Source organism: Macrotis lagotis, chromosome 1 (genome assembly GCF_037893015.1).
Source record: "Macrotis lagotis isolate mMagLag1 chromosome 1, bilby.v1.9.chrom.fasta, whole genome shotgun sequence".
In the NCBI taxonomy this organism is placed as follows: Eukaryota; Metazoa; Chordata; class Mammalia; order Peramelemorphia; family Peramelidae; genus Macrotis; species Macrotis lagotis.
In genome coordinates, this window is record NC_133658.1 from 492,968,749 (window position 1) to 492,992,416 (window position 23,668).

The following is a 23,668-nucleotide window of genomic DNA, read 5'->3' on the forward strand; positions in this document are numbered from 1 at the left end:
CTTGCTATTTGCCTGCTGCCTACAAACATGCCTATACATCCACTACCTTCCAAAAAAAAAAACCCATCTGATTCATTCATTCCTACCTACTAATACCCTCTATTGTTCCTCCCTTTTCTGGCTAAACTCCTTGAGAAAGACTGCCCACAATCTTCTTTCCTCTCAATCTCCTTAGCTCTCTATAATTTGACTTCCAACCTCATCATTCAAATGAAATTACTCTCTCCTTCAAAGATATCAATGATCTCAGTAGACAAATCTAACGGACTTTTTTTCAGCCTCATCTTTTTGAACATCATGAAGCTTTTTTATATTATTAATCATCCCCTTCTCTTTGATGATCCCTTCTCTACAGGTTTTTCTCTTTCTACCTGTCTGAATTGTTCTTTATCTCCTGTACAGAATTTTCATCTATGTCACACCCACTTACTATGGATGTCACACATAGCTTTTTCCAGGATTCTCTTCTTATCTTTGTCTATGCTATTTCACTTGATCTCATCAGTTCCCATGGTTTCAATTATCTTCATACTGATAAGTATTAGTTCTTCATTATATACACTAATGGCAACATTAGGTAATGATCAACTTGTATTAGGTAATTGTATTGTTAGGTAATGATGGACTTGTTCATTTCAGCAGCACAATAATCAAAGACACTTCTAAAAGACTTTCGATGGAAAATATCTATATTCAGAAAAGGAGCTATGGAGTTTAAATGCAGATCAAAATTTATTATCTTCAGGTTTTAAAAATTGTTTTATGTATTTTTCTCTCTAATTTTTTCCATTTCAATTTGATTCGTCTTTCACAACATGATTAATGTGTGAGCTATGTTTAGCATGGTTGTACTTGTATGATCTATATTAGATTGATTTTTGCCAGGGGAGGGAGAAATATGTAAAACTCAATACCCAGCAAAAAAAATGATTTTTGAAAACTACCATTGCATGTAGCCAGAAAAACAAACGAACAAATAAATAATATTAGACAGATAACTATTAGTTCTTTCAAGCTGAATTTGTTATCTTTCCCCTAAAACTTTCCTTCTTCCTAATTTCCTCACTCTCAGTCTTCCACATTTAATTAGTTTCCTGTCCTATTGTTTCTTAACTTCAACTCTCTCATCACACTCAATATGGATCAATGTACAACACATGGAAACAAAGTAAAGACTGACAGATTACTTTCTATGAGGGGGGGGTGGGGGGGAGGGAAGTAAGATTGGGGGAAAGATTGTAAAACTCAAATAACATCTTTAATAAAAAAATAATTTCATAATCTTTCTTCTATACTTCTCCTTGCTTGTATCACATTGCCATCAATCTTATAGAAGCAATCAGCTCACTTCCAGACTTAATGGAACTCTCTCCTTCATCTGTCTCCTAGCTTTCCAGGCTTCCTTCAAATTTTAGGTAAAACTTAGGCTCCTGCAAGAAGCCTTTCCCAGGCTCCTCCACAATCTTACCGTCTCTCCTCTGAGATTACTTACTATTTATCATTTATATGTATTGTTTACACATTATTACTTGCATGTTATCTTCTTCAACAGACTGTGAGCCTCTTGAGAACAGGGATTTGTCTTTCTTCCTCAATCAATAAGTATTTATTAAGCACCTGTTTTGTGCCAGAAAAAACTAAGTTTAAAAAAAAGGTAAAACAATCCTTACTTTCAAAGAGCCATCCCTATCACTCATTAAAGTACCTAGCTCCTAATAAACATGTGTTGACTGAGTGATATACAGACCTACCTTAATTTTATCTCTCCCTTGGGCAACTCACTTCATCTTTCTCAGCCTAAGTTCCCTAAAATGTCAATAACTTCCTGCTTACTTCAGAGTGATATATGAAGAAAGCACTTTATAAAAGTGCTTTTATAAAAGTACCTTTACAAAAGGTAAACACATTATTATACATATTGAGATATATATATATATATATATATATATCTCAATATCTGATATTATATCACTTTCTGCAAGTTCCTTTAGCCAAACTCATAACATGATTTGAAAGTTTAGCAAACATCCAGTCTCTGAATCTGGCACTATGAATTCTTAAAAATAAACCTTTGGGGCAGCTAGGTGGCGCAGTGGATAGAGCACTGGCCCTGAGTACCTAAGTTCAAACCCAGCCTCAGACACTTAATTACCTAGCTGTGTGGCCTTGGGCAAGTCACTTAACCCCAAAGCCTTGAAAAACTGAAAAAAAAATTAAAAAAATAAAAAATAAACCTTTGAAGTCAACCTGAGACATGGTGTATAAGATTCTCATAACATATTAACATCATAGGGAATGGAAATATAGATGGAAAAATATATCCTTTATATTCTGCTTCAAGGATTTTGGGATTTGGGGTAGTTTTTTTTTAAGTCTTTTAATGAATGGATATAGCTTCTTCTAAAAAATACACTTAGTGAATGATAGGAAATGAAACTTAGTCACACTATTTAATCTAGCCCTTAGTGTTACTCTTATAGTGAGGTTGTTGCTAACTGACCTTGAACACTATCACCTAAATTACAACAGTTTATAACTAATTGGTCTGTTAATAAGAGAATCCTTTTACCATAGCATTTGGGAGATGTCAGGAAGACAGACAAGCTCATGGTTGGGGGTATTTATTATTGGTTTGTGCACATCTGGTAAAAGCCAGTTTGACAAGATCTACATACTAGCCAATAACTCATTTCTAGGTCCCTAACTCTCACATTGCCTTCTTAACCTGGAGAGCTGGTCTTTCCAGAGTTAAAGCTTTCAATTTAGCCCTGTAATGCTTCAAAATACCCAGAAGGCAGAAAATGATGAGGGCAGCAAATATCAGTTTTATACTTTTCATCTATCCATTTAAAAATAAATTTCAAAGAAGAAATATTTTAGCTTGTTCAAAAGAAAACATCACCCATTTAGCAGTGACTAAATATGAACAATATATAAAAATTTATGCATCTAAAATTTTCCTTTGGCCTTATTGTTGAGCATTAAATAATCAGTTTAAAAACTGCCTTATCTCTTAGGGACAAATCAGTTCTGTTTCTATACAAGATCTCAGAGAGTTAAAACAGAAATGATTTCTGATTATTTCTCCCTTCCACTAAATATTCAAATGGACATAATCATCTCCTTCACAAGTATGCTTTCTCTTTCTCCTCAGGCCACTCTAGTAGTACCTGTATTACACATAGCCCATTAACTGTAGATATTGATATACAGACCTAATCTAGAGGAATTACCTTCAATAAGTTCACTTTTATATATCACAAACCTAGTATAACTTCTTTGAACTTTTAACCGCAAATGTTTCAAATGTCTCTGCAAAAGTCCTACTCCTGATGTCTTATACTGATGTGAAGGTGTTCCTGGCCATGCATCAAAGGCTATGCACACCAGCTTTGGTGGTCTGACTGGCTTAGCTAATCAACAACTAATGATACATCAAAGTTTTTTTTTTAAATTAATATCTCTAAGTTCATGTTCTTCCTTTGCAGAACAGTGTGGAAAGGAGGAAAAGATTCTTTAGTCAGATATTAAACTATCAAAAAATTTTCATTTGATTATTGGCACTCAATGTGAGACTTTAATATAATGATTAGAGTAAAAATACAGTTGGAGGAGCTGAATCCTATTAATCTTGACTGATATTAATGAAATCAGGAGGAAAGAAAATTCAGTCAAATAAAAGAATAATTTATGAGAATTCTTTAGAGTAATTTATTGCATACCCCAACTCTGTTGGTGAATTCAATGTAAAGATAGATAAAGATAAGGATGGGAAGAAATATATGGGAAAATATGATTAAAGGAAAAAATGATAGAGGCCAGGGACTTATAAATTATACAGAAGCTTATATCATGAACATTTTCTCCAAAAGAAGTTACTGTACATATGGTATATCAAACAACAATAAAAATAATGAAAAAGAAATCTCAATGAATAGGGAAAGACCTATTTTGGTTGTGGGAGTTATTACTGAGATAACTTTGTATCGGTAGACCACTGACTCAGAGAAAAAAAATCAGAATTTATATTAAAGAAATAAGAAAAAAGCTAATTAAATTTAAAAGATTTAGCACTGAATCATTTTAAAAGCTATTGAATGTCAAAAATTGGAAATGGACAAGAAAAAAGCTATCAACACCAACTAGAATGATTTCATCCAACCTCAGTTAAAAAGAGACCAAAGGAACCCAGGGAACACATCAATCAACATATGCGATTTATTTGCCAAATGGAGAGAATTAGCTGCCAAAGTTAAACCATAAATTCATCCGCAAAACCTTTTGAAGGGCTTCTCATAAAGCAGAGGGAAACAGGGAAGGATAAAACCAATCAAAAGAAAGCTTGGCAAGATATTCAGCTAATCAAACTAGCTTAAAGGAATTCAAGGATAAAAATGTAAAAAAAAAAACGAACCAGAAGGAATGGCAACAAAGATGAGGAAAGCAGTCAGATTGGATCAAGTATAAGTAGAAGAGATCCAAGCTGGAAATGATTCATGAGTCCTCTGAGGGTAGCAAAGGAGTAGAGATACAAAATGGGGGGGATCTAATATCTTATTGATTCCAATAAGAAAGATGATTGAGAAAACATTAATGCGATCAACTGATATGCTTTCTCCCTCACATATTTACAAAAATCTTTATGTGGGTCATATATACAAGATGTGATTACATCCATTAAGAGGATATCAATAGGGAGATTAAGTGGACTTCCCCAAATGGACATCTTTGTTGTTTTGTTTAGTTAGTCATAAATAAAAAATAGTTAGTCATATCTAACTCTTTCTGGTCCCATTCGGGGTTTTCTTGGCCAAGAACTGGAATGGTTTGCCATTTCCAGTTCATTTTACAGATGAGAAAACTGAGGCAAACAGGGTTAAGTGACCTGTCCAGGATAAGACAGGGTAAGACAACAAGTCTAATACCAAGACCTGATTTGAATTTAGGAATATGTGTTTTTCTGACTTCAGGGCCCAAACTCTATCCACTATACTACCTAGCTGCCCATGACATCTTTACCATCTCACAATTGATGGAAAGATACAGAGAACATTTAAGATTCCATTGTGCTTATTGATGATTATGAAAAAAAACTTTCAATTCCATAGAGTGAAAATGTCACCTCAGAGATTCTTTTACAAGCTACATAACAAAATCACTAGAGTTTATGTGAAAGATGCAACAGAAATAATCCTGTTCAATGACCTTGATAATAAACTCAGGTGAGGTCTAAAACAGGGAGATTTATACTTGTTCAAAATTCCCACTATGTCAGAAGAGCTTCAATTGGGAGTATACTTTGAGAAGGATTCCTTGTGGATCACAAATTCCTCCAGAGGCTCCTATTTGTATATAGCTTCATACTGATTGCATCAAGGTTCAAAATATTGTAGAGATTTGTTTGGCCTTTTCATCCAAGCAAAGAAAGACCGAATGGATGAAAGATTCTCTATTGCCCAAATTTTAGAATATATTTGAAAAGACAGCTAGAGATTATTTGACAGTGTAAATATTAGGACAGAGGAACAAACAGCTATGTCCAGAGTTGAAAAAGAAGCAAAAAGAGAATTATTTCAGAAAATTGCTAAACAGTTTTAATGATAGCACACTTCACCTAATAGCAAAGATCCCTCTTTTCAATGAAAACATTTTACTGGTATTACTAATGAAAGCAAAACCTGAAATACCACCATCTATAAAGAACCAAAGATAAGAAGAATAAGTAGTGGAAAGGTGCATAGTAAACAGGCTACATACTAACCAATGAGGAATTTTGAAGAACAAGAGAAAAGAATGCCACCAAGGAATTGTATGACAGAATATGGTCCTAATGCAAGAGCAAGATATGATAGACAAATGTCTAGAAAATTCCACCAGTGCCCTCTGATTATCAAGAGAAATTGAAGAAAGCCTCCAGAGCATTGGACGGACCTCCCTGAAGCAACATTTGGGACAACATAAACAAGAATCAAACAATTTAGGTTGAGATCTGCATCACTGTAAAGAACTCAAACCAATGAGATCATAGATCCATGTCAATATTTAGTGTGAATAAATAAATAAATAAATAAATAACATCTAAATGATCTAAATAGCTAAAAAAACTTCTAAAATCTCTCTGATTATATCAATATTTGACAAGATTATGATATAACAAATACATTACTGTTTAGAGAGAATTTTGTTGATGACTTAAAGAAAACGCACTTTTAAAACATTTTCAAGAGCATTTTTATAGCATAAAATATTTCTTTAATGTATTCTTATATTTTTGATAAAGTAAATATTTTAAAGTAGTTTGATTTTCAGTATAAGAATTGAAACATCAATGTTAGCTACAAATAACTTGAACTTATAAATTGAATTTTACATCATTCATATTTTTATATACAGGGGAGCTGCTAGGTAGCACAGGAGATGAGCACTGGCCCTGGAGGCAGGAGGACCTGAACTCAAATTCGGCTTCAGACACTTAGTAATTACCTAGCCTGTGACCTTGGGTAAGTCACTTAACCTCATTGCCTTGCAATAACCCAAATCAAAAAAATTATATATACACATGGATTAACATTACAGTTGTAAAAAAAATACAAATATATTCAAGGCATGCATTCATGATTAAAATGTAATACTTCAAATTGTTATTAAAAAAACAAAAATTAATTATATGGAGAAATAATAACCCATTGAACTAAAGAAAAGGGTTTAAATATTAAACATTCCCACTCTACACAACTTTTATGCTAAAACTCAGATAGAAACAAAGTCATTAATTCAAACATAAAGAATCCTTGTCAACTACATATTGAATTAATTTCTAAATGTAATCTTATCTATGTTTTGCTGGATTTTCATTTATTTTGTTATTTAATGCTTGTTAAAAAAAACAAACCTCCTACCCCTAGCCAATCATGGAGGTGTACAAAAGCTATCTATTCTTTTTTGAGTATTAAAATGCAAACGTTGCCTTCAAAAAAAAAAACACGACTATGCACAATGAAACTTTCCTAACGCTGAAGAAAAATCAGTCCCTCAAATTTGAATTCATTCTGTTTTCTGTCAAATGTTTTATAAAGATCATTCCCATGAGAATACCATCTGTATCCAGAGAAAGAATTATGGAGTTTGAACAAAGACCAAAGACTATTACTTTTAATTTCAAAAAACCCCCAACATATTATTTTATTATATAATCTTGCTAGCTCTTATATTTTATTTTTTTTCTTCTTAAGGATATGATTTCTCTCTCAACACATTCAATTTAGAGCAATGCATAGCATGTAGACAATGTAAAGATTAATAGACTGCCTTCTGTAGGAGGGGTGGGGGAGGGAAGCAAGATTAGGGGGAAAATTGTAAAATTCAAAATAAATAAAATCTTTTTAAAAAATTAAAAAAAAAATCACTCCAAGAAGCATTTATTCTACTCTTTTAAGATAAATTACCTCATTTTCCTTTTTTTTTAAATTTAGGTTAAATTTAATTTAATTTTTATTTCTTTGTGACTTGCCCAAGGTCACATAGCTAGGCCATTATTAAGTGTCTGAGGTGGGATTTGAACTCTGGTCCTCCTGACTCCAGGGTCAGTGCTCTATCCACTGCAACACCTAGCTACCCCAATTGCCTCATTTTTCAATTCTTTTAGGAACCTTCATTTAATAATGGAAAATTAACACAAGTCATTCATGAGGAGGGGAAAAAAAGGTTGCATGCAGTCAGTTAGATCAAAGAAGAAAAAAATATAACCAATGATATTGCTTTAACATTGAAAGCGAGACTGTTAACATTTATAGAATGGCATCTCATAAACATTTATTTTCGGTTAGATTTGGAATAGTAACTCAAGGAAGCTTACTCAACCAATGTAAAATCAAATTTATAGTTCTCTGGAGAGCTAAAAGATTAAATGACCAGCCCAAGAAGCACAAAAGCAGGACTTGAACCCCAAGTTTTCCTGATCCTAAAGTCATACCATCTCTCAATACTGGCATCACCTTATCACAAAGAGCTACATACAATTTTGTACCATCAGTGAGAATTGCTGAAAGCAATGTAAGTAATGGAATGAGAGTAACTTTCTTATAAAAAAAAACTGAAAAAGGGAAGTGGAGTACTAATTATATGATACATGTAATCCAAGGTCCTTTGCCCTCCGGATTATCATAAATCAGTCAATACAAATTTATTAAACATCAATGTGCTTAATAAATGTGCCAATGTTAATACCTACACAATCTAATATGGGAAATATACTTTGTGCAAACTACATAGATAATCAATAGAGGGAAGGTCTTAGAATTAAGAGTTAGATGAGAAAAAAAGACACCATAATATGAAGGATTCTAGCTTGAAGAAAGCCAAAAGAAGACAGGAGATGAAAATGAGGAGGATAAGAAGTCTAGGCATAGAAGAACACCAGTGAAAAGACTCGAGTAGGGAGATGGAGTGTCTTATTGTGGGGAAAAACCCAAGGAGGGTAGTGTCTCTGGATCTGAGTACAAGGGGGAGGTTTAGGATATAAGAGATTGAAAAGGGGTAGTGGAGCAGGTTATTAAAGTTTTTGAATGCCAAACAGAAGTCTTTATATTTGATCCTGAAGATGACAGTCACTGCAGGTTTAGGTGAAGTGACATGATCAGACCTGCACTATAGGAAGATCACTTTGCAGTTAAGTGGAGAATGGGCAGGGATGAGAAGAGACTTATGGCAAGAAGACCAATCGTAAGTTATATAGTAGTCCAGGTGTGAGGTGTTTAGGGTCTTCACCAGAGTAATATCAGTCAAAGGAAAGAAGTAGGAGTATACCAGAGATGTCACAAAAGTAAAATCAACAGGCTTTGGCCAACACATTTCCAAGAGTGAGGTGAGGAGGATGATAACTAGGTTGAGAACCTTAGTATACTCAACTGTAATGGGGAAATTAGAAAGAGGAAGAGTTTTGGGGAAACTAGGCACTTCTATCTTGGACAATTGATAATTTTCTATTTGGACATTAGATAAGATGTCTAAAGGATGTCTACTTAGAAATAACTGGAAGTCAGCAGAAAGGTTAGAAGATGGATAAGGAGATTTATGAATCATTAGCATAGAGATGTTGAGCTGATGAATTAGATCAATAAGTGAAATAGTATAAAGGAAGAAAAGGGTCCATGACAAAATCCTGTGGGAAACTCACCTATATGGCACCTGACTTGGTTAAAGAAACTGAGAAGAAGTGGTCAGACAGGTTAAGAGGAAGAGACCCAGGAATGTAATGAAAACTTAGAGAGAACGGACTATCAAGGAGAAAAAGGTGATAGTACGAAAGGCTGAAAAAATGTCAAGAAGGATGAGGACTAAGAAAAGGCCATTAGATTTAGCAATTAAGAGATCACTGGTAATTTTGAAGAGAACAGTTTTGGTGGAATGATGAGATTAGAAGTCAAACTGTCCATAGTTAAGAGAATGACAGCAAAGAAAGTATAGGCATCAATTGTAGAAGGGTTTCTCAAAAAGTCTAACCACAAAAAGGAGAAAAGATGTAAGACAGCTGATAGCAAGTGATTTTTTTTGGTGGTGGTGGTGGGGGAAATGGGAAAGATCTAGGGCAAGTTTGTAAGCAATAAGGAAATAGCCAGTAGTAGACAAAGAGAGCTTGAAGAGAAAGATGAGAGAACAGATAGGGGAATCTTCTGGAGAAGAGATGGAATAGGACTATTTGTGCAAATAGAAGGGTTTACGTTTGCAAGGAGAAATGGCATTTCTCTGTCCCTAGGAGGCAGGGAGGGGCCAGCCCAGGGGACTGACACACAATGGAAGGGAGTCTTCACAAATTTGATATGCATAGTCAGTCAAACAATGCTTTATTAAGAGCTTACTCTTTACCAGGAATTATACTAAGCACCAGTCATAAATAGTAGGTTGCAAGCTCAATGAATCAACAGGATGGAGTGGCAGCCAAAAAAGCTAACACAGTCATGGACTGGATTAAGACAAGCACAACTTCCAGAAGTAGGGAGGTTGTAAGCTCCCTTTAACTGCCCTTCTCAAAAGTAGGCTGGACTATTGTGTTTAGTTCTGATGCCAAGCTTCAAGGATGTTGACAAGCCAGACGACCTCCCTAAGGATGAAACCAAAATGGTGAAAGGCCTTGAATCCATGGTATGTGTAGATAGATCAAAGGAACTGGGAACATTTAATTGCAGATTACTTAGGGGAGATAGAACAGTTATGATCCAGTATTGCGAAAACTCATGTGCCTTGCTTTTTTTGGTCCTGAAAAATCAGGACTAATGAGAGAAAGTTGCAATTTTGGCTTAAGTGCAAGAAAAACTCCTAGCAAAAGAGGTATCTGAAAGTGCTGCTATCTGGTGAATTTCCTCTCCCAAAAATTATGGCTTTTGCTTTTATACAGAATTTAAGGCTACATTTCCATAGAAGATAAGGCACTTAAGCAGAGCAGCTCTATCCAACTTGACAATGTAGTTATTAAATTAAAAATAGCAATAGAGCAAACCTTGACATGGTAATGTGCATCTAACAATATGTTCGCAGGTTTGAGATCCAAGTGGAGGAGTGGTGGAGACATGCAGTGCAGGAAGTTCATGCCTACTGCTGTCTCATGGATGATCCGAAAACGAAGTTCCCATGGTAAAGGTTCCGAGGCCAGTAATTTCTCTAGTGACCCAGTTTCCATGTATTCCATGACCAATCCAACAGGGTCTCTGCAAATGCCATAAACAGGCAAAATGTAGCGAAACTTGGCCATTTCCATCTTCTTGGCTTCTTCCAAAAGTTCCATACGCTCTCTGAAAAAGAAATTTGGAGTTTCAATTAATTTAAACTCAATAAACATTTGTGAAGAACCTGCTATGTAGTACAAAAAATACTATAACAAGTATTGAAAAATCTCCAAACAAAAATACAAGCCCCTGACATTCAGGAAGCTTACTTGGAATTGGGAATAGAACTGTACATAAATTGATAAAAAACAAAATAATTTAAGATAAATAAAAACAGTTATAACTACAAAGATTAAAAAAAAATTCCCTGTAACACTTGAGCTATACTTTGAAAAAAAAACTAAGGATTCTAAGAGGCAAAAATGAGAAGGTAATACATTCTACTTATCGGGTGACACTATTATACAAAGGCATGGAGAGTAGACACAATGAATTTAGGAAACAGCAAGTCAGTCAACTGTCAATCAGTCTGTGTTAAGTGCTTATCATAAGGCAGTCATTGTGCACAGTTCTGGAGATAGCATCACTTTGGCAAAAAAAAAAAGTCCCCACCCTCAATGAGTTTATGTTCAAAGGAAGGAGACATCGTATAAATGTATGTATGCTCAAGACTTATATAGAACAGATGAAAGATAATTTTGAGAGGGAAAGACACTAGCAGTTAGGGATCCTAGAAGGTGGACTTATGCTGAATCTTGAAGGAAATCAAGGAAATAAATAGATCCTCCACCTGTGAAAAGGTTTTCCTGACATGGAAGACTGATAATACAAAAGCATGGAACTGGAAGGTGGAAGTGTGGAAAATTCCAAGTAGGCCAGTGTGATCAGATCATAGGGCGTGTAGATGAGAGTAAAATGTAAGAAGACTAGAAAGATTGATATAGATCTAGGAATAATTTACATAGAAATTATAATTGAACCCATGAACTTCCTTTTCCATTGACCAGTTCTTCATTCTTAATTTTCAGTCCAGTCCTAGAATTCACAAACTGATCCTGTAGTCTTTCCCTCTGATTGGATGACTTCTCCCAGAACTTCCATTTAAGAATAGCCAGCACCTAGAGCACCCATGACTCTGTTTATAGTGTACAGCATATAGAAAGTGATGAATAAATGCTTTTTGACTTACAGATCATAGGATCAAAAAAAAAATCATCCATCTATGGTGTAGAGTGAAAGAGGAGGCCCAGTACAGACTTTTTGTGAACTTCTATGATCCAGCAAAGGAAAATATTATGAAACAATAGGAATAAAACACACAAAACCAGGTATCAGGAAAATTTAAAGAGGAAAGAATTAAATTATCAAATGACTAGTAACTTGGGAGATGATTGTTTCATTTGAATGATAATTTATGAAGTCAGATTGCCAAGGGTTTAGGAGAAACCTGATAATACTGACCTTTGGCAAGGTGTTTATCCATAAAGGGGAGGCAAGATATAGGATAATAAATAGAGGGATGGTAGATCAAATGAGGGTTTTTTTCCCCCTAAGGAAAGGACATAGGTATGTTTGTGGGAATAAGGGAGGCGACTTCTAGCTGGAGGGAGATTAAAAACAATGGAAAGGATAATTGAGGAATTTTCTAGAAAAGGAGCAAAAGAGTAACAGAGCTTGTAGAGAAAGCAATTGACATAGGCAAGAAAGGCCAATCTGCATCTGAGGCTGGAAGTGAATGGCAAGTAGAGACTGGAATATAAAGTGTGTAAAAGTAAGTAATATGAATTAATTCTGAAAAGTAGAGAGCCAGATTGTGAAGGGTTTTAAAAATAAAGTTTCTACAGTTTGTTTAATTATAGAAACAACAGGAAGCCTTTGAAGATTCATGAGTAAAGGGAGTGAGCTAGTTAGAACTATGGATCATAAAGATTACGAAGTGGAAAAAAGATCTATATTTATAAAAATATTTATAGTAGCTCTTTATGTAGTAGCAAAAAACTGGTAACTAAGAGGGTGTCCATGAATTTACAAGGTGTTAGACAAAATATATTATATGAATGCAATGGAATAAACCACAGCAAGAAATAATGAAAAGAATATCCAAGATTTTTTATCAATTGATGCAAAGTGAAGTGAGAGGAACAAGCAGAATAATCTATGAAATAAAAACATCATAAAGCCAAACAACTGAAAGACTTAAGATCTCTGAATAATTTAATGAGCAACCATGATTCCAGAGAAGAGATGATGAAGCATGCTACATCATCTTCATTTCCCAGCTGCTGCATTCATTTTAAACTTCTTTGATTTCTCTACCACGCCCCCAGCAAACTCATCATTGAGAAATCTCATCATCCTTTCAAGATACAATCACTCTTGTTACTCAATAGTTGCCCCTCAGATTGGAGGGTAAAGCTATAAATAAAGTCTTCCATTTAAGGAGATGGGACAGACAGACATCTCAGACATCTCTTTCTCACCCAGCTGTATTCATCCCTCTACAATCCATCTCATTTTGCTTTTCAACTTCCTTTTGTGGGTTATCTTTCTTGAGGGCAGGGATTGCTTTTTTTTTTAATTAAAATTTCATGCTTATCCATGTCTGATTCATAGTAGGCACTTAATAAATAACTAACTCCTGACCTCTTGCCAAAGTCTATACAAAAGTTGGACTCAATATGTGGAATAAACATTCATTTTTTGACACTAATAGAGGAATTTACTTTACTTGGCTATGCATATTACAAGTTCCCTCCACTGCCAATGGCATTGGGCAGTAGGAAGAGAGGATACTTAGGAATAGGGTTCTTTCCTCCCCTGAAAAAAATTGTGGAGAAGGTAGACCCCAAAGAATCAGAGATAAGCAGTTCAGCTTTGAAAGAAATATTGACTTTAAAAATTGTGTTATGTATTATGGCTTTTTTCCTCTGTTGTTTTGGTTTTTTTTCCTATTTGGATTTGATTCTTCTTTCAACAACATGATTAATATGGATCTATGTTTAGTATGGTTATACATGTATAGCTTATACTCAACACCTTGCAAAAAATGATTGCTTAAAATTACCATTGCATGTAGTTGAAAAAATAAATAAAATATTTAATAAAAAACAGAAAGTATTATTGAATTTATTTAAGTCATCTCTTAACATTCATGGATTTCACAGTTTTGATTGTTCTCAGATTGGTCATCTTTAACTAAATGGGAATTTTTTGGAGATCTATAGAGTACTGAGGAAAATCACAGGTGATAAGCCCTTAATGTACAGAAAACTAAAAAAAATAGTAAATAGGGTAGCTAGGTGGATAGGGTGGATAGAGCCTTGGGACTGGAGTCAGAAAGATTCATCTTCATGAGTTCAAATCCAGCCTCAGACACTTAATAATTACCTAGCTGTATATCCTGGGGCAAGTCACTTGACCCCATTGCCTTGAAAAAAATACAAAAACAAAAAAAGTAAATGGTAACACTCCAGTATCTTTTTGAAGAAAACCCCAAATAGGGTCATGAGGAATTGGATATGATTGAAAAATGACTCAACAGCAAAAAAAGTCAAATGCATATATACATATATATATATATATGTATATATATATATATATATATATATATATATATATATATATATATATAATAAACAGTTCTATTTTGCTTAAAGTCCAGTGCTCTAAAGAACTTTGGGCTACCAACTCTCTTTGGGAATGTCTCCCCTCTGTACCATCCAGATTCAATCATGTGATTTTTCTACCAAACTATTTCTAGTGAAGGAAATCTATGAAGCTCTTTGCACTAGACAAAGGGCTGCAAAGATTCTGATACTATGAGTTTGTGATACTAATCTCTCTTGACTAGAAACTGCAACTTTTTATAGGTGCATTGTGTTGTTTTTGTTGAATAAATATGCTGAGAAGTATTAAAAATAAAGTTGGGGTAGGGCCTAGAGTTATTTGCAGTTTTTCATAATTATAGGTATCTTGAACCTAAAAGGGATGACTTGAATAAAGTTAAAAAGAAAAGTACTAACAATTTCATCAACAACCCTTCCTTTGTTCCACAATATATTTGAAAATGCTTATTTTATTTAGTGTTACGGTTAGAATAAAAAAAATAAAAATGGGAGAACAAGATATATTAGGGAAGGGAGAAAATAGAAGCTAAAATCATTGAAAAGACTGGAACACTGTTGATTATCCAGTAAAGAAGAAAAAAGGAATGGTCAGACAGCAGAAAGAGGATCAGGAGAAAGGGAGAGGAAGGTGTCAACAATGTCATTTAATGTTCACCCCTGGACAAATACACAATGTTCTCAAGTATACTTACAATCTAGCAGTTTCCCACTATGTAATGATCCTGTGACAGTTTACAGGTGGCAATAAAGGTATGATTAATGGTGAATTGATAACACATACACAAATATCTATTCCTTTAATTTCACATACTGAAAATAAGTCTTTCAGGGTGGCTAGGTGGCACAGTGGACAGAGCACTGGGCCTGGAATCAGAAGTACCTGAGTTCAAATCCGGCCTTAGACACTTAATAATTACCTAGCTGTGTGGCCTTGGGCAAGCCACTTAACCCCATTTGCCTTGCAAAAAAAAAATAATAATGTCTTTCTAAAACTTTAATCCCAAGGTAACTCAAACATCATCCCCCCCCCACTGCTTGTGACGGCAAGAAAAACATTAAAATTACATTAAATATTCATTCTTTTCCTTCTATATTAGAGTCTATATTATTTCTGGTTGAAATTAAATACAATATAGGAGGTGATAATGACTTCTAATTAGGAGGAAGACTGGAATGGATTTTTAAAAAAAATAACGAATCATTGTAGGAACCATGAGAACTGATGATGCCTGCATCTGCTGAAATTTAATCTCATTCTTAAATTAATAATATATTATATATGTTATACAAGCATCCTGAATATTATTGCCAAGACTAGGTTCTTTCATAGTATTTGATTATTAGATTAAATCTTGAGAAGTAGGCTAGGTATTAGCCTCATTTTGTAAAAATAAAAGAGACTGACTCAATTAACTAATTAATCAAGTTATTTAACTAACCTTCCCAAGATCTAAAAGTAAGTAGAAGAAAGGGGATTGAAATCTAGTTCTGACCCCAAGTCCAGTGCTCTTTTCATTATAAAAATCCACCTTTGGGGCAGCTAGGTGGCGTAGTGGATAATGCACCGGCCCTGGAGTCAGGAGTACCTGGGTTCAAATCTGGTCTCAGACACTTAATAATTACCTAGCTGTGTGGCCTTGGGCAAGCCACTTGCTCCCATTTGCCTTACAAAAAAAAAAAACCCTAAAAAAAATCCACCTTCAAAAATCAAATGACTTTCAGTTTTGTTCCAGAACCAAAAACTGAAAGAATTATTTCTCAGAAGCTCTTGATAAATGATTACCTAAATTAATCTGCTCAACATAAGAAAACAAACTTTATCTAACAAAATAGAAAGCTTTTATTATCTTACAATAATTATTCTCATTTTTTTTAAGTTTTTGCAAGTCAAATGGGGTTAAGTGGCTTTCCCAAGACCACATAGCTAGGTAATTATTAAGTGTCTGAGGCCGGATTTGAACTCAGGTATTCCTGATTATCATGGGGCATGGGATTTCCACAGACATGCACGAACTAATGCTGAGCGAAGGGGAACAGAACCAGAACCTTGTACACAATAACAGCAATGTTAGGTAATGATCAGCTAAGATGGACTTGTTCATTTCAGCAGTACAATAATCAAAGATAATTCTAAAAGATTTGTGATGGAAAATACCATTCATATCAAAGAAGGAACTATGAAGTTTAAAAACAGACCCAAAGCTTACTATCTTCAGTTTTTAAAAGAAAAAGAACAAACCAGAAAAACAATTTTAAAAACATCTGACCATACAAACAAGTTCTGTGTGGCAGAAAATAGGCACAATACATAAAATAATACAATTTTTGGAAGTAAATGAAACCTTGAGAGAATCTAGTCCCACTTTTAAAAGAGTAGAACTTTATTTGGAAAATAAACAAGATTTTTAAAAAAGATCCCCCTCTTATTCAGTTTAAGAAATGTTTTAAAAATCTATTATGTTCATTTAAGGTAGAAAGCTAGGCACTGGAAATTCTAAAACGATTGAGGTACAATCTCTGTTCTCAAAGTCCGTTTGGAAAGATGAAGAAGGAATTCAAATAATTATAATACAAAACAAGAAATGATAAATATACAGAGCCATCAAAGAAAGATTGGGGAAGGGAAGGACATCATTTCTTGGATATGGAGAGTTGGAATTAGGGAAGAGGTTTCTTAGAGTTTAATTGTACTCTATGGCTTTTGTGCCAGTGGAAGACATTTTCCAGCTTTTTCTATGACAGGTCTACAAAACAAAGTGTTAGCTTTTTCCTCAAAAAATCAAAATCACATTAAATTAGAGGTAACCTTAACATTTTAGCAGAAACAATTATGCAGACTTTGCTAAAAGACACTGGAAGACTTTTTGTTTGTTCTTTTTTAAAAAGTTGCAAATAGAAAATACTGTCAGTTATTCTGATTTAGTCTCAGCCAAAATGCAAAATAAAGGTTAGCAAATTTGTGGTAGTTGATAATACCTTAATGCCAAATTTCTTTACCAGCATACTCTTTATTAGAATGGATATTAAATGGGGTGGCTAGGTGGCACATTGGATAGAGCACTGGCTCTGGAGTCAGGAATACCTGAGTTCAAATCCAGACTTAGACACTTAATAATTACCTAGCTGTGTGGCCTTGGGCAAGCCACTTAATCCCATTTGCCTTGCAAAAAAAAAATCCCTAAAAAACAAAAGTCAAGTAGAATGGATGTTAAATGCTATAGACACAAGATTTATTTATAATTGTTTTGACTATATTTTGAAAGGGTGCCAATTATCCTTAAAAAAAAAATCTGTGAATTGACTTCATGTAGACTGAAGTGAGGATGAGTATTGAACACATGACAAGTTTTGAAGTAAAAGTTTTCTCCCCCCCATAAGTATAAAATGGATTTGTTTGTTTTTGTTTTTTGGTAATGAATGAACAGGTATCAAGTGCCAGCATCTATTATGAAAAGAAATGCAATTTTTATTTATGATTTTTAAAAAGTGTTAACATAATATAGTAAGAAAGTAGTCTGGCAGAAACTAGGTTTAGACCAATATTTCATGCCCTCTACCAAGATATGATCTAAATGGACACATAACTTAGACATTAAGGGTGATAGCATAAGCAAATAAGAGGACCAAGAAAGAAATTACCTTTTTCATCTATGGATAGGGTAAGTGTTTATAGCTAATTAAGAAAGGATCATAGAAGATATTATAGACAATTTTGATTGCATAATATTAAAGTTTTGCACAGATAAAACTGATGCAGCTAATATTAGAAGAGAAAAAGGTAACAAAGGAAAAAATAACACTGCAGCAAATTTCAGTGTTAGAAGCATGATTTCCTAGATATATAAAGAACTAATTCAAATCTATAAAAACAAAATAAAATTCATTCCTCAATTGGAAAAATGGTCAAGGGAGAAGCTAGGTGGTGCAGTGGATAGAGCACCGCCCTTGGAGTCAGGAGGATCTGAATTCAAATGCCATCTCAGACATTTAATAATTACCTAGTCATGTGACCTTGGACAAGTCACTTAATCCCATTGCCCGGCAACAAAACAAAAACAAAACAAACAGTATGTTCTCAACTGAGAGAGTTTCAATATGAACAAGAAAAAATGGTCAAAGGATATGTATGAACAGGCAGCTTTATAAGGAAGGAATTCAAGCTATCACTATTAAAATGTGTTCCAAATCACTAATAGAGAAATTCCACAATTACAGAAATTCTGAGGTTATTATCAGGTTGGCAAAGTTAGCATGGGGGGGGAGGGAGGGAGAGAGAGAGAGAGAGAGAGAGAGAGAGAGAGAGAGAGAGAGAGAGAGAGAGAGAGAGAAATGAGAATGACTAACTGTTTAAGAGATCGTGGGAAAACAGGCGCTTTGGAAATATGCCATAAAAGTGACTATACTGTGCGTACCCTTTGACTACCCAGCAATAAAAATTATTTATATCTCAAAGAGTTTAAAGAGAAAGGAAATGGTCCTTTATGCACGAGATTATTAATAGCGACATTTTGTAGTGTCAAAGAACTGAAAACTAAAGGGGTACCCATTAATAGGGGAATTGGCTTATCAAATTATGGCATATAAATGTAATGAAATACTACTGTGCTAAAAGAATGAAATGAAATGAACAGAACACCAAATATTTATTCAATAATACTGTAAAAAACAAAGAACCTTGAAAGTATTATTCTAAATAGCTATGATTTCAAAAATGAGATAATAAAATAAGTATATTACCCATCCTCTGGAATCTAGGCAGAGAGATCATGTTTTCAGGGTGCAGAATGAAATCTATTACATATATACATATATAGTTGACCTGGTCAATGTGAAAGTTTGGGGGGAGGGTTGACAACATATTTATTAGAAGGATTTTAATTTTCTTCCTCCCTCCCCCCAGTGGTATGGAAGAACAGAAATTTTTTTTTCCATGGAAAAAATTAATTTAAAAATCAAATTTACCTTACTGTTGGTGAAACTGAAGTGATCCAATCATGTGGAAGAACAGTTTGGAATTATGCGAAAAAATTCAATGACAAAAAGAAAAGCCTCCTAAACAGCAAAATATTTATAGCTTCACCTCTTATAGAAGCAAAAAACTGAAAATGGAGTATAGACCAATCAAATGGGGAATTGCTAAATAAACTGTGGTAATATGAAATTTTATTGAATATTACTGGATGATAAGAAATAATGAATATGATAAATACATAGAAGCATGGGAAGGATTATATAAAGTGATACAAACAAACAAACAGAATTGGGAAAATTGCAGCACAGTGACTACAATAATGTAAATAAGGAAAAAAAGAAAAACAAGAATAAAACAATCAAAATTGAATCCCATGAAATTATCTTGACAAATCTTGGCTTAAAAGAAGGCAGCTACCTTTTTCAGAGGTAGAGGACTTAAAAATGTGAAAGTGTTAAGAGTATGTTGATTATTTTTACTAATATTTTCTCCCTCTTTTGTTTTTAAATTTTTTAAATAATGTATTGTTTTTGGAGAAGAGGATTAGGAAATTTAATTGATTTAAAATCAAAAATAATATTTTATTTTAAAAATGTTACACAGTAAACTAATTAATATATTACTTAGTGGAGAAAAGGGAAACATTAACTTCACTGTTTTCACTAAAAACAACCAACCTATCTGAGCAGCTAGGTGACATCCCTGAAGTCTGAAGACTAAGAGTTCAAGTTTGACCTCAGATACCCTGAGCAAATCATTTAACCTTGTTTTGCCTCAGTTCCTCATCTGTAACATGAACTAGACAAGAAAATGGCAAACTACTCTAGTATCTTTGCCAAGAAAATTCCAAATGGGATCAAAAAGAATAGGGCAGGACTGAACACCAAACCTACAGGAGGATACTCCACAAGTGAATGATTATTATGTCTCATTCAAAACAAGAAAGCTTCTATTTGATATTCTATCCTTGAAGTAAAACATGGTGACCCAGAGAAATCCTACAGGAACTACTAAAGTGAGATTTTAACTGAAACAGATATAGGAAAATCTTCAACAGAATAACATTAACAATAAACTTCTGGTAAATATCATGTAGGATTTATGTTCAATGTGAAAATATGCAAGGCATTTTTTAAAAAAAAGTAATATAATACAAGGAACCACCGAATTCTAGGGTTAGGAGAGGGGAGCCTGAAGCAGTATCTATTTCAAATCCCTCATTTTACAGTTGAAGAAATTGAGTGAGTGACATAAAATAACTTGATCAAGATTACATGTCAGTGGCAGCCCTAAAAGATTGTGACTCCTATTTTGGTACCCCCCAAAAAAATACCTAGGAAAGAAAAGGCAAGATTTTGTTCTAGAAAAGCTTCATCTAGCTTTTGTTTTAGGTTCAGAGAAAGAATAGAGTCCTGGGGGCATTGTATTATAATGATAAAATAGGATAAAAAAAATAGGGCGTGTATAACAAAGAGCTATTCAGAAGAAAAAACCTGGGAACCACCTTTAGAAAACATACACATAACACACATGCACACACAGGGAAAAAATAAGAGGGTTAGATAATGCCTTTCAGCTAGATTTTTCTGTTCCACCCCCAGTCCAATTACTCTTCCCAAGCTTTCCAAAGAACTTCAGAAATGTTCCCATGACAGCTATTTTGAAAAGGTCCAAGTAATGGGTTTGTCCACTTGACTACACTCTAGTTACAACTCACAGTTTACTCAGGCTTGTCCTTACTAGCCAGGCTTATTAGATTAGACCCTTTGGCAAAAATATAGCTAAACCATAATGTGAATTTTTTTTTCTTACATTTGGAGTTTTTTTCCTATTAGTACAAATGCTCAGAATTCAACCAAGAAACAAATGGATTTCACCCACTGCTCCAGGTTCTGTCTAACTTGCAAACAAATTAAATTCAATCCCTCTTCCCATGGAAATGCTTCCAATATCTAAAGCAGTAATTTTAGCCCTCCATCCCTAAGCCCTCTCTTCATAGTGGATCTTTATTCTATTTTCCTATGCATTGTCTATCCCTCTCAAGTTTGTCACATCAGCAAATTTGTTGAATATGCAATCTCATCCTTTAGTCAAGCACAATTTTTTAACAAAAATACTAAGCTGCATATGTTAAAAATTTGAACAGCATAAGTTAATTTTTTTTAAGAAGAATGTTGAACAACATAGGGTCCAAGCACACATCCCTGGGGCACTCCACTGGATACCACACCAATAAGAAGACCAGTTCTATTAATTATGACATGCCCTGGGGTAGCAGGTCAAAGCCTTATCACAGAGATGGAGGTGATGACTAAGCCAGAGTTAAAGTTGGGAAAGAGGGGGAAGCAGGGGAGTAGGAGCCAGTCTGACAGCTATTAGGAGACCTGGTTCACCTGCTTGCTACCCCAGGGATAAGCAGCCAAGGGCAAAAGTTACCATTTTCAGTACAACTATTCATTAAGGAAAACCAAAGTGATTACAAGTCCTATAGTGTTGAAGTGGCCTTGGGCAGATGAAAGTACACTTGATCTTAGTACAAAGTCAACCAAACTCCCTCAATATCTTAACCCTTAGTTGTGGATCTTAAGACTGGTCAAGCAGTTCAGGGAAATTCTATTCCCACAACAGAAAAGTCATCTTAGACACAGGTAGAGGGGCACACTATACCAATAGGTATTTGTGGTTGTAAATTGCACTTACTATCAAAAATAGTCAAGATTAACCTATAAACAGGTTGGGTATTGAACCTGTGATTTCATTCCTAGATAATGAAAATACCTTCACTAGCACAAGTCGATACTTTCTCTGTAATTTATAGTGTTAAGAGTTGCAGAGAGCACAGATAATTTGAGGACCTTGCCCAGGGTCTTGCAGTTAGTATAAATGTTAATGATGGGACTTGAACACAGCTCATCCTTATTCCTCGGCAAACTCTTTAGCCACTATTTTGGGATTAACTATTTTCAGGTTCAGGTTTGAAAGACAGCCACTTTACCTTATTTAGGTTAAAATCAAATAACCTTCCTAAGAAGAGAAATACAAGCTAGATTAAGGTAATAAAGTAAATAACTTGCAAGTGTTTCTTTTGAAAAAAAAAAATCAAGAAAAAAACATAGGACTTAATTCATTCTGCCCTTCTTTTTTTGCTCTTTAAAAAACTGCAAGTGAAGTGTTTCCTGTTTAAGAACACTTTTGACCTCCAAAACTGTACAACTACCTAGTACGAGTCACTACCTGCCCAATTTGGGAAGGGCAAGAATGACTTCTAGTTAAAGGACAAAACAATTTTTTTCCCAACATGCTCAGATGAATCCAAGGTGACTTGCTTTAAATGGGAAGTTCTCTCCAGTAAGTCACCCAGGAAATGCAATGAACTCAGAACTAAAAGTTCTATTCACTCTTCCTAATAAAAATCAAATTCTGCCATAAAAAATATGCTCTCCACTATTCAAATAAGATTGGCATTAGAATTTTAAATTAAATAAATTCTAAAATCAAATTAAAATTTCTTTGTGAACTTAAACATTATATACCATATGCAAATAGGAACCGTGAACTTATTAAATAATTTTTCTAAGTATATATAATATACACATACACACTAAATGCAACAAGATAATAACAATATCGATATACTTTATGTACTTTTTGTTTTCTTATGTGCATTAAAAAAAAGGTTTTATTGGTACTTTTTGACCGACTTATCTGGTTTTCTTTTATTCTGGCTTCAAGAAACAGCCTTAGAGGTGTTTGTTTCTGATGTTTCCTTTGTCCTTCTCAGTTTCAAGGGCCAAGAAGCAAACTCCACTGGATACAGGAGTCTGAGCCACGGTGACAACCTTAGGGCCAGGAATTCAGGTAGAAAGGTGCAGCAGTCAGCCTGGCATGGAAGCCCTGAGATGCCAGGGTGCCTAGTGCTTGAGGTTGAGGGGGAGTTTTGGACTTGGACCAAGGACTCTGCTCTAGAGGAACTGAGATAATTCCTTTCTGCACCCTCACTTTCCCCCACTGAGAATGTGCAAACCACCCAAGAATTAAGAGAACAAGTATGTATATTTGTGATTATACCTTTTGAAATAAATATTTTTGCATAAAAGCTAACATCACTGTTAGTGGCTAAATGTTACTGGAATGCAGAAGACCACTCCTTATAATTGAGGGAAAAAGAATAGGTGCAGACTGGAGAATTTGCCAAGTCTAGACACTCCCCTCCCCCAATTCCCACAAAGATATCGGAGAACCCCGGTGGGGTGGGGAGTGTGTGTGTGAAAATATAACCTACCTGGCCTCCAGGCAGTGAGGGCCAGCAAAGTAAGACTGTATTACATTTAAGAGTGCACATATTAGATCTTCCGTCCCCAGTAGAATGAAGGCTTCTACAAAATAGAGACATACCTTCTCCCCCTGAC

At 34.5% G+C, this 23,668-nt stretch overlaps 1 protein-coding gene across 1 annotated transcript in view; it reads right to left on the reverse strand.

The window, feature by feature from the left end:
- The window catches only part of RIPK4 (receptor interacting serine/threonine kinase 4), a 59,148-nt gene that overhangs the window by 32,560 nt on the left and 2,920 nt on the right, over positions 1-23,668 (reverse strand). Inside the window, exon 2 of the mRNA XM_074213841.1 lies at positions 10,496-10,787. Within this exon, the coding sequence (XP_074069942.1) occupies positions 10,496-10,787 (292 nt within the window). The remainder of the gene's footprint in view (positions 1-10,495; positions 10,788-23,668) is intronic.